The sequence below is a fragment of the Danio aesculapii genome, chromosome 19 (genome assembly GCF_903798145.1).
Source record: "Danio aesculapii chromosome 19, fDanAes4.1, whole genome shotgun sequence".
In the NCBI taxonomy this organism is placed as follows: domain Eukaryota; kingdom Metazoa; phylum Chordata; class Actinopteri; order Cypriniformes; family Danionidae; genus Danio; species Danio aesculapii.
The window spans coordinates 46,707,536-46,720,346 of NC_079453.1; the positions used below are offsets into that span (position 1 = coordinate 46,707,536).

The 12,811-nt window shown below is 36.1% G+C and overlaps 1 protein-coding gene across 1 annotated transcript in view; it reads right to left on the minus strand.

The window, feature by feature from the left end:
* csmd3b (CUB and Sushi multiple domains 3b) overlaps window positions 1-12,811 on the minus strand; it is a 1,051,207-nt gene that overhangs the window by 155,712 nt on the left and 882,684 nt on the right. The window contains exon 54 of the mRNA XM_056479206.1: window positions 1,595-1,768. Coding sequence (XP_056335181.1) covers window positions 1,595-1,768 — 174 coding nt within the window. The remainder of the gene's footprint in view (window positions 1-1,594; window positions 1,769-12,811) is intronic.

Genomic DNA, 12,811 nt, shown 5'->3' on the forward strand with positions numbered 1-12,811 from the left:
TCTGAGCATTGAATCGCATTTAGAATGTAACATGTGCACAACTCAACGTACGTTGACACCGAAAGCGGCGAGAGCGTGAAAGTAGCCGTAAGTCATTCATTTTCAATGAGAGCCGGCGGTGATAAGCAGCAAGGAGCAGTGCTGTGCGTCGTCGCCGGTGTGAGCGTCGAGGAGAGTTGAAATCAAGTCAACTTTATGGTAATGAGCTATGATGTGGTTCGGCGGTAAGCAATCAGAATGGAGAAGTCCACCGCTTGCGAAGAGTTCAGAGAACACAGCTTTGGTTCCGACCACAGTTGTTCCCAAGGGTTTGATTATTGCGGTCGCCGGATTTACAATCTTTTCTTACAGGAACATGCATTAAATAAGTAATAAGCCAGGGCGGCCAGAGCGACCTTGGAAGCTCTCTCCGCTTTCGGTGTGAACGCACAGTAATACACAACTAGCTGCAGTTCACTAAACGGCCAGAGGTGTCGCTAAAAACAACGATTTCTGCATTATTTACCTTAATCTACAATGCAAAACCGTGTTTATTTTTGTGATTGTTTTAGAACTTCTGATTCAGTCGCCTATAGGATAAATGACTAGGAATAATAAACAGCAGAAAATGGTCAAACTACTTCCTCGACAATCAAGTGTGTTCTTGACTATTAGGGCTGCACGATATTGGAAAAATCTAACATTCCGATATATTGTGTTATTCTCAATGTACTGTATATGGAAATACAGTATAATTTCACCAGATTTATATTTGTAAAGAATTTATAATGTTCAATTGGGATGATCCTTGAATCATGCATAAAAATACAATAAAATTAATATTCAAGCATAGATAAATACAATAAAGAAAAAGATACAATTAAAATAAACAGGGTTTTATCATTTTTCGAGTCTAACAGTATTCAGGTACAGTAATTGAACAATAAAAATACAAATAATTCAGTAAAATTAATCATTATTAAAGCGTTCAATCGCTTTTAATGTAATTAGGAAATTATATTACAAATTCCACATTATATTCTGCGATGAGACTACACATTCGATATTGATATATTGTGCAGACCTAATGACTAAACACAAAAAGTAGAAGAATATAGTAAGAAAATATCTGTCTGCAACATGAAGCAGCATAACAAGCTGTTTTTAGTGTATTAAAATCAATGGAAGTGAATGAGAACGGAAGTCTTGAGCCAAAATGGCTGCGCCTGCTCGTACGTGAAGAATAAGGTCAACACATGTAGCCTCTTTAAAATATAATATTCAAATATATGTAAATAAATTAGGCACATTTGTACAGTACACATTCAGCAAACTGTGTTAGTATCCCCACATGCAGCAGTGAGTGAGTGCACACATGCAGAATAACATATCAATATGATAGCATTTTAATAAATGTTTTTGTTTCCTCAATGACATTAGTTTACTTTCAGCCACCAAAAACCCACAACTGGTAGCTACTTATAGCAGGACATATCGGCACCGCCGCAACTCCCTTCCTTACCCACAGAGTGCACTGCGGCGCTTTAATTCAGTCAGCCATCAGGTGGATCAGGCAAAGCTCCGTGTGAATAAAAGACTTAACTTTTCTCCCCACCTTTACATGTTGGTGGTGGCTGACTCCACTGCCGGTTGGCCTGACACTGGGCTCGGGACGGACCCTCCATCACGTAGCCCATGTTGCAGGAGAAGCTCACCACATCGTTCAGGTTGAAGCCGTTGCCGATGGTGCGACCATAGATGGGGCTGCCCGGGTGCCCACAGCTGATGGCTAGTAAAAGACCAGAACGACATCTGTTAATCAGGCATCCCACTCTTTCATGAACAGCAGATTCAAGGACTTTTTAAAGCACCATTCATTTTCAATTTGTCGAATTCAATACTGGTAATATTCAAATGCAGTTTGTGAAATAGTCAGAATTATTATTATTTATTATTATTATTATTATTATTTATTATTTTATAATTATTATTATACAATTTTTCTTATAAGATTTTTTCAACACATTTGTAAACATAATAGGTTGTTCTGTAGATGTAACCGTACTCTCTTTTGCTCTGTGTTGTGTTAAGTTGTTAATAACGAGAGGACACCATTTTGAGTCTGCACAGAGAATGTTATTATGTTTGAAGCAGCTCGGCAGCCTCAGCTCATACCATTAAACGTATGCTGTCAACAAAAATAACACTCTACAATATAACAAATTGTTTTTACATCATTAAATAAAACAAATGATTTAAATCAAGCTTAAATATGTATTTGTGTGTGTGTGTGTGTGTGTGTGTGTGTGTGTGTGTGTGTGTATTATTTACGACCAGTGCTAAGTTCAATGTGGAACAGGTATAGCGATCCTCGTCAGTTCAGGGAAGAGGTAGAAAAGGCTGCTCAAATAATAGAACAACAGGTATGTCTGCTTGGACTATACCACCTTGATGTTAACCCCAAGGGGGAGAAGAGGTTTTACAGACCCTTTTTACATTTATATTTGTGAACACAAAACACTTTTAAATTAAGAGTAACTAAACAAGAGGAAAATATAGTGAAATATACTTAAAATGATCCTGTTACATGGACAATCGAAAACAAAAATATTGCTTAAGGAGGCAAAAAATTCTAGAATTTTTTTTAGAAAAAATATTATCGGAAATACTGTGAGAAATTTCTTGCTTTGGTAAACATCATTTGGGAAATATTTGAAAAAGAAAATAAAATTCACTAACTAATATACAAGCATAGATAAATACAATTAAGAAAAAGATACAATTAAAATAAACTGGGTTTTATCTTTTTCCGAGTCTAACAGTATTCAGGCACAATATTGAACAATAAAAATACAAATAATTCAGTAAAATTAAACCAAGGTTTTAATAGGGTGTATCTTGTAGCCTTATATTCACGTTTAGTATCATTTTAAATGTCTCTGCGTGATTAGTAAAATGGTCTTAATTTCACTGTAGTATTTCATTTGTATATGTTTATTTGGTTTTTGGCTTTGATAAAATGTCTGCCAGATGCTCCTGCCCTCTAGAAATGATTAACAGCAACTTCTCGGGTCAGGTGTGCATCTCTAGCTCTTTGATTTATCTTTTGAGTAGTGGATGTTGTATTTTTACAGTCTCATCTCTGAATTGGCTTTCTGATCATTTTATTATGTAATTAACATAATACAATTTTACTGACAAATAAAATGTTACGTTTTGATTCTGAATTCTCCTGAAATTTTTTATATTCAGTAGATTAAGTGGAGTCTTGCACTACCTTTATGATTCAACATGATTAGACTTTCGATTCTGAAGACACATTTGACTGTACGGATCAGTGTGGCACGACAGCATGGAGATCTTTATTCATCTGAATAAATCTACTACTTTTTAAGATGAGTGAGCAGTTTGCAGCCAGACTACATAAGTATTAGCTAACCCTACATCCTCTGACTAACTTCAGAGTGTCGACATACTGTCCGTGAGAAGACACGCAAAACCTATGGTGTGAAACTCTGAGCGGTGTTTGGTCCCTAATGAACGTATTACTGAAGAGTATGGGATCAGATATAGATCAAAACTCTGAATTGAGTCATAAATGATGAATGTGATCCATCTTACAAATAGAAATACAGTCTAATTTTGACTGTAAAATTGGGAGTCAGATTAAAAAACACATATAAATAAATTCTAATAAATAACAGAATTCTTTTCAGAAGCACTAGAAAAGGCTTACATGCATTTAACCTTCGACCACGCAGTTAGTTTCGTCATTGGGCTAATAGATGGACTTCTACAAAACAAGACAGAAATTCTAAGTCGTAAATGTATTTTTTGCCGTGTACTTCAATAAGCTACATGAGGTTTCTGTTTTTATTGTGCTTTACTTACAAAATTAAATTCAAATGGACATGCTCAAGTAATACTTATTGTTTCGTTATCTGTTAAACTAATGTAGAAAATGACATACGTCAATAAAACATGCTTCATTAATTCAATTTCTTTTCGGCTAAGTCCATTTATTAATCTGGGGTCGCCACAGTGGAATGAACCGCCAACTTATCCAGCATTTGTTTTATGCAGCGGATGCCCTTCCAGCTGCAACCCATCACTGGGAAACACATGCACACTTATTCACACACACTCATACACTACGGACAATTTAGCCTTCCCAATTCACTTTTACCGCATGTCTTTGGACTGACCCACGCAAATGCAGAACTCCACACAGAAACGCCAAGTGACCCAGCCAAAGCTCGAACCAGCGACCTTCTTGCTGTGAGGCAACAGCATTACCTACTGCGCCACTGCATCGCCCAAAAGATGCTACACAAAGTCAGGAAATTTATGCGCATGCTCTCTTGGATTCACACATAATAATTTAATGCAGCTAATTTACATAAAATGAAAGAGAACAGGTACTGTGGTTATTTACCCCCAAAGCTGTAAAACACATTCAACTCGTTCACTAGATATTCTCCCCTTAGTTTAATTTGTTTATTGAAAAGTTTATTTGCATGGTAAAAACTTTATTATATTGTAAAAGTTTCATTGTAAAAGTTAAAAAAGCTTGGCAGTGTTTTTATTTATTTATTAAGAAACAGAAGTAATGCATCACAAATCACATTAAATGGGATAGTTCACCCAAAAAATTGAAATGTATTCACAGTCTAAAAAAAAAGAGTTTTTTTTTCTGTTGAACACAAAAGAAGATATTTCGAAGAATGCTGAAAACCTGTAACCACTGACTTCCATAGAAAGAAAAACAAATACTATGGAGGTCAATGGTTATAGGTTTCCCAGTTGTCTTTTGTCTTCTCTATCTTCTTTAACTTTGGTTAGGTTTGAAACAAGTAAACTGAGTAAAATGAGGTAAAATGTCAGATTTTTCAGTTTTGGGTGAACTATCCTTTAATATTTAAATGAAATGTTATTCAAGATAACCAAAACAAGATAAATATAGTTGTTATGTAACAAAACTTAACAAAAAAAATGTAAATTGTAATATAATTAAGTAAAACAAACAAACAACGAATCAAAAAATGACTGGAAACACCCAAGGAAACGTAACTTAAACATTTCTATTTACTAATATACTAATTTCTAAAAACTAAGTACTAATAATTATGATTATAGGCTTTTACCAGGTAAAGTTTTGCGAATTTACTAGCCTTTTTCTAAGTAAAAATGGCTTCCAAGCTTCTACATGTTTTTTTCTTCAGTGTAAACACATTTAGTGCAGCAACGTGGGACGATTTCTTCCTAGAAACCGTTCTCTCACAACAGGTTCATATTAAATAACATTTTTAGAGCATGATTAAATTACGGCGCCGAATAGATGTGCCCTTTACATTGATTGGTCACTGCAGGAAATTAGTTCATTTTTCCCTCTGTAATTTCTAATCATTTATTTGGTAAGCTGCCAGCTCAAAAGCAATAAATCAGATTCGCCTTCTCCTTGATAAAAAGGCAATTCAAAAAACAGCAGCAGAGTCTAAATATCAATGAACAGAAATGAAAGTAGGATTTATTCACTGTCATTTCAACTTTCAACATCAGCCTTTGAAAAAGGGGTGGCCTTCTGTTTACTGAATATTTTGTATTCACTAATATCTTCATGCCTTGTAAAGAATCAGTAACAATGTGCTGAAAAGTAAAAAACAATCTAGTTTTTAATAACTTTTCAGAATTTCAAATGCATTTATTTAAGTGAAGTTTCATAAACTAATTTGGAGAGGAGCACGTGATATGATTGAGCACGTCTGGCCACTCATCTGTAATCAGTAATAATCCAATCAGAGTGATCCTAGTTTACTATAAATGGATCATTTTCTCCCTAATGTTTATCTTCGTTTGGAAGAATCCCCCCTTCCACCCCTTCTCCTCCTTTTCCTCCCTTTTCTAAAAGGGGGAGCTCTCGAGACCTACCTGATCTCGGATCTCCTGATATGCTTATCGACCGGGTGGGAGCCCTGGGCTCAAATATCTCCGAGCTCAGGGTTCTCTCCCGGGACAGCATGCCAAACCTGCTTTATACGCCAAGCATATCTAAGTGGGAACTCTTGAAATGGTTCCATTCAGGTGTGTAAGACTTGTCCTATCCAAGTTTTAGGAACAACAAATAATAACTTGACTTCCAGTTGATCATTAGCTATCAGAAGTGGCTTATATGAAAGGCAAAGACCCCTAGATTACGCTTATTTTACCAAAATAAAATGTTAATTTTTAATTATTTAATCAGGACAGTAAGGTCTGACTTTGCTTAGACAAAAGTCTTGTCATTAAACAGAAATAATGTCCAGTATAGAATATAAAGTCATGCTGCAGTGGAAACAGATTGAATATTGTGTATGACTCCCATGATCTTGGAGGACTGCATCCATACATCTTTGCAATGACTCAAATCACTTAATAATAAAGTTAAAAACTACAATGAAGACTACCTGACTGTAAAATCAAAAGGTTCATGTGACACTAAAATCTACAGTGATAGATGCTAAAAATTCAGCTTTGCCATTATAAAATAAAATAAAACATTTTAGACATTTAGACATAAATAAATAATTAGCCCCCCTTCGAATTTTATTTTATTTTTTAAATATTTCCCAAATAACATTTAATAGAGCAAGAAAAGTCTCACTGTGTCTGATAATGTTTTTTTTTTTACCTTAAAAATTAAGGTAAAACTTAAAAAATAAAAAACTGCTTTTATTCTAGCCAAAATAAAACAAGTAAGACTTTCTCCAGAAGAAAAAATATTATCAGACATACTTTGAAAATTTCCTTGCTCTGTTAAGCATCATTTTTATGTCAAATAAATGCACTTTTAGCTACATAATAAATGACTTATCTCAAAAACATTTGATAACACTTCAGTATAGGGAACAATTCTCAGTTTTAACTAGGTGCTAATTAGCTTAGATTTTGGCTATTTATTTAAATTATAAACCATATTTAATGCTACAATAACTACCATACCAACTATTGATAAGCAGTCCAAACAGGAGTTTACTTATTTGTGAAAATTGGGCACTATTTTAATAATCTAAGTGCAAAGTTTAAAACGGATAGCACAAAAGCACAAAGGTTGTGCTCACTTTTGATATTTTAATGAAGAGAAAAATAGTCGTCAAGCCGGGCGCATAGTCTAAAAGGGTTGTCATTATTTGAAGGAATCATGGGTGTATTTTGAAAATAAAACCCCTTAACCCTTTTTTTTTCCCTCTCCGCTGTCGCCACTGGCTTGCATGGTTCAGGATCTATAGAGCTGCGCATCGTTGGATTTGCTCTTCAGTGTTTGGACTCTCAGTAGTGATTATTAAACCACACTGAACTGAGCTAAACTGAACTGAACTTAAACACTACACACAGAACTACACTGTTCCTATTTACTATGACCTTTCATGTGAAGCTGCTTTGACACAATCTACATTGTATAAGCGCTATACAAATAAAGGTCAATTGAATTGAATTGAATTAAACTAATCAGTGTCTCATTCGCTATTTTCATGGTGGACATTCAAAAAACTGAATGCTTCACTAGCAAGAAAACGGTTAAAGACCATCTACGCGAGGTTAATGACCATCTACAGAATGAGTCTCTTACTTTCAACCATGGATTCGGAAAACGGTGGTGAACGCAATCCACTAAAGGCATCCATTACATATTTATTTTCATAATTTCGTTTGCTAAGCACAAAGATATTGTTTCAAAACTCTTTCTAAAATCAGTTCTAATTTCCAGCAAACAAATAGATTAACTAAGTGTGCTTCTATCCAAACACACTTCCTATTCCTATGCCCCTATATACTGATGCATACGTCACTAAAAACTATTGTTGAATCGAAACAAAAAAAAAAACAATAAAACAACAAATATTAATACGCATATAATAAATAGTAATAACACTAAACAAAAATAAATTGTCATGAAGCAACAGAGCCATATTCCAATAAAGCCCCATGAGATGAGGAAAACATGGGAGGAGGAAGCATTTTATAATGTAGACAATAATAATTTTATTTTTTTACATTTTAATCATTTACTTCTTTCATGTTTAAAGATATCTGTGTGTTGCTGTGCATCCCTGTGTGTGTATTAAGCAATGTGTATGCGTATTTTGTTGCAAAATGCTATAATGATATCTAAAAACCAAAACTGGTTGCGTTGTAATGTGTTCCAGACAAATTTCCCAGAAATGAGACAATACAAAATAAATAAATAAATAATAAGGTGGTCAATAACGCAGTCTATTTCAGTTGCCTCAAAATAGCAATACGCCAACAATGCGCCTTAACACACCTCTGTTACATTCCTGGGGGTGTTGCTCTGTTGTTCTCTCCTCCCCTTTCTGTTTTTATTTGCTGTCTGCTGTTCTTCTGAAATAGGTGTTCCGATTGGTTGGCTGAGTTCTCCCGAGTGGACCAATCAGAAGAGGTTGGGGGTTATTTAAGCACTCCAGTGATGACTCAAGCCAGATTAGAGGGGGATCCTTGTTGCTGCTGTGCTTGTTTGTGTGACATTTTGTGCCTATCTTGTTCTCTGGTTCGTTTTAAAGTTTTTTGTGAGTTGTACATCTGTTTAGAACGTCTCATCCTAAACTTGCTTAAAATGTACTAAAAGGGAAGTGAAAGTGAAGTATGTCACGTGACTTACATTTTCACACACGTAGTTGATTCTCTGTTAATCCACTAGTTTAGAAGCGGGTGCTATTCTGTGTATGTTTGTTCCAGTGAGTGCAGTTGAGTAAGGGGTGTGTGGCGCCGAAGATGTTTTTTTACCTATTTACATATTTCTCTTTAGTTATTTAGAGTTGGGGGGAGGGATTAGTTAGCGGGTGTTTAATTTGTTATTTTCTTTGATTTGGCACCGCTTATTTTCCTTCCCTCTATCAGGTTTGTTTCTTTACTTTATTTTGCATTTATTGTACACATTTGTAAATACATTTTGGGTGATTTAAATATTTTCCTTTATCTTTATTGTAAAAAAACGAACCACTTTTTTTTTGCCACATTGTTGTCTGTGTCGATTCATAGCAGCTAACGTCTCAGGGGAATTCATAAAAGATTGGGTTGTCATAATTATGTTAAGCCCTTTTCATCCTCCGAGCCACACGGGGCGTAACAACCTCCTTTTCAGACCAGCATGCCTTTGTGTGCACAAAGTTAGGCAAATGCAATTCCATTTAAACAACATGGCACAAAATGTGACAATAAAACCTGCACCAGGCTGAAACTTGCAAAAAAACACTAGTGCCATATTGCTTTGGGGTATTTAACTGGGCCCTGTGTGTTCCCATACCAATGTGTTCTCAAAACTTACAACGGTAGACTATACACAAGACAAGCCTACATACAAGACATCAAGCTCTTCTAAAAGCGTGTAACAGTGTATGTGTGAAGAAAACATTAGTCCAATGAAATCCCGCTGTTCTAATAGCGATGGGAAACACAGCACTGCTTGTGCTCAATTGCAGGCATTTGTTGGCTGAATGAAGATGCTGTAAACACGAGATTCACACTCCATGCCTTTGGGTGAGAGCTGTCACTCTGATGTTCGCTTTAGACACTCAAATCCTATCGTTTATCAGAGAACATACAGACGGGCAATGTAAATCAATCTAACAACAACAACATACTGACTTTTAATTACATGCCAGGTTGAGTTTACCTCATTTATATGGAGGAATTATTAGACCTAAACTGTCAATCAGCATCAGATATGGAGCCGATGTTGAGTTGCTTGTTATCCACCGTTCATCCTCATGTACAGTATGGTAAGCTGAGAACGACAGGCCCATCCTTGCTATAGCTCTCCATAATGTGTGTTGATTAACTCCAGACTCTAATTCCAACATCCTGAGCACCAGAGGAGCTTTTATTTAATTAAAGTCCAATTTCTTTGGCTGATATGACACATTTAGAGGTATATTTGCCTTTGTAATAGCTCTTCCAGGCTACGGTATATTTTGTTCTTCACCGTGCGTCTTTTGCGCACTCATAAAAAGCCACAGTTCATTTGCATAATCACAGTTGTAATTTGTTTCTCTTTGCACGCAGGCAATTTCCCTTTCATTTAAAGACTCTCCGTAGCCCAAATTTTCAACCAAATCACTGTATGCTAAAATAGCTGGAAATGTACCCACACACGTTCTTTTTTTTGCATCCTGCGAGCAGTGATTTCAGCTTGTAGCGCAAAGCTTGAGAAATCCGTGTGGTGTAGATGTGACGAAACATTTAATGTCTAAACACCCGCTGAAATCACTTGATGAGCATGCTTTTTCTTTCCGTGCTGATGTGCTTAATATTTAAATAAAGGCGAGTGCTCGTAAATATCATTTATTTTGGATCCCGTTGGAGGACAATGCAAAATTATTGTAATTGCCAATCAGAAAATGTTCCCCATTACGCTGTTTTGGATGTGACCTTTAATATAATGTAGCTGTTTGTGAAAGTAAAACATCTGCAAAGTGCATGATAAATGGAGTTATTATCTCCCAAAAGTAAAACCTGGGTCTGAAATAAGAACTGAGGCCTAGAAGAGCAAAAAATAAATACATTCTAAAGATAAGGAGACCTATCATACAGCCAGCGCAACATGATGTGTTTGGTGTGATTTGTTGCTATTTTAGGTCCAGCGCAACTCTAATTTTCCCGTTTTGTGCCACGTTGTTTAAATAGCAAATCCATTCGCACCACTTTGTGGACTCATGGGCAGGGCCGTAGCGGACATTTTAAAACTGATTAATAATATAATTATTAATCACCTGTTTCTAAATGGTCTGTCTCTAAAAGTGAGGGGGACGTATCCCCCCCCCCCCACGCGTCCTCTCTGGTTGCTACACCCCTGTTCATGGGTGTGCTGGTCTAAAAAGGAGGTATGTTGAAGCGCATTGTTGGTGCATTGCTATTTTGAGGAACTGAATCAGACCGCGCTATACAGTCTTAGTTATGCACCTATACGGCCCAAACGCTTACACATTTCTTAATACACATAGGATGTACAGCAATACAAAACTATCTTTACATATGAAAAAAATAAAGGATTCAAATATTATTTTCTACATAAATATAAAAACCACTACCCCATGCACTTTTCACCTTGAGGGGCTTTTTTCAGTTTATTCATGACGATTTGCGTTTGTATAATGTTATTGTTATTAGCAGTATTGTATTATTTATTATATGCTTATTTATATTTGTTTTAATAAAAACAAGCTTAGATTTGTCCACTTGTCTGGTTTTGGAGATGTCTGCATCACCATATGGGGCATAAGAATATGTGAATGTGTGTTTGGATATAACTCAGTTTTTTGACCACACTTCCTTATTATTGTTCATTCATTCGTCTGCTGGAAATTAGACTGAATTTGGAAATAGTTTTGAAACAAATCATTGTGCTAAACAAACTAAATTAAATATGTAGACTAATGGATATCTTCTGTGCAGTGCGTCCAACACAGTTTCCTTACTCCACTTTCGTGTAAGTAAAGGTAAAGTAAAGAGAAAGTAAAGAGGCTGAATGGAGGAAGCTCGTTCTTTATCCTTTTCAGAATCAGAATCTGAAAGAGCTTTATTGCCAGGTATGTTCACACATACGAGGAATTTGTTTTCGTGACAGAGCTTCTACAGTGCAACAGCATTACAGAGACAGGACAAAAAACAGATAATATATATATAAAAAAAAAAGAAAAAAAAAGAAAAAAAAAAATAGAAGTAGTGAAAATCATGCTGCAGATGGTCTGTTTTCTCACTAGTAAAGCGCTCAATTTTTCCACTTACAAATTCCACCATGTAAATAGTGATTGCACCATGGTGTGTCACAACTGCCTCTTAAAGGAAATGTGAGATGAGACTCTGATTGGTTTAATGCATGTTATGCTCAAAACACACCCAGAACTCATTAAGAGAATAAGCACAACACTGTTAGACCATGCACCGGAGCACGGAGCGTATTTTTCCATCCTTAAAATAGCAAAAGTGTATTCAAACAAAGCCTTAATGCTTTGCGCCATCTGCTTTAGACTTTGCCCTTAGATCATTAAAATAGATCCCAAGGACTCAATTTGACCAATCAGAACAGAGTAGCCTCTTTTAAAGTTGGGGTTTATTCCTAAACCAGCTGTTTCAGAAAAAATGCTTATGCTGTAATGTAGATCAGAGGTCCCCAAACCCCAGGCCGGTACCAGTCCATGGATCAATTGGTAGCAGGTCACACAAGAAATCATTAATTTTTTCCGTTTTATTTATTGTCTGAGTCTGAATGATCTTTTATTTTGAAAAATGACGCATTCCCACAGTTACTTCTCGGTCACTTGAGCGCCAAAGTTTAACCCAGAAGCAGACAAAATGAGTTAAAAAGAGACGTCTTTGTGAAATTTCTTTGAGCAGGGGAAAAGACCCAGCGAAGGACCCACGAACTGCCAAGGAATGGATCCATTTGTCAACAAACCAGGTGAATCCAGCATGTCTGTGCAAGAAGATCAACTGCTGGAGATTGCAAATGACCTTGGCCTTAGGGTCCATTCACATATTGCGTCTTTTCCGCATGCAAGTTCGCTATTTCCAATGAGGGCGAAAAGGCTTGCGCGCACATATTGGGAGTGATGCACTTGCATCTTCCAGGTGAACCCAGTTTTAAACATCTCAGCTTTTCAGAATGCCACGAGTGCACAGCGAGTCACGTTACAAGAACTGAGCGATCAGCTTTATACTTTGCATGGAATATACACAAACTGGTAGAAACACTGGAATGCTTTTTAATTTTCTCCATGAATAAAACTTGTATCAGAGTTGCAGCAATGTTTTGTCAGCTTGTCATCCTTTTGAGAAA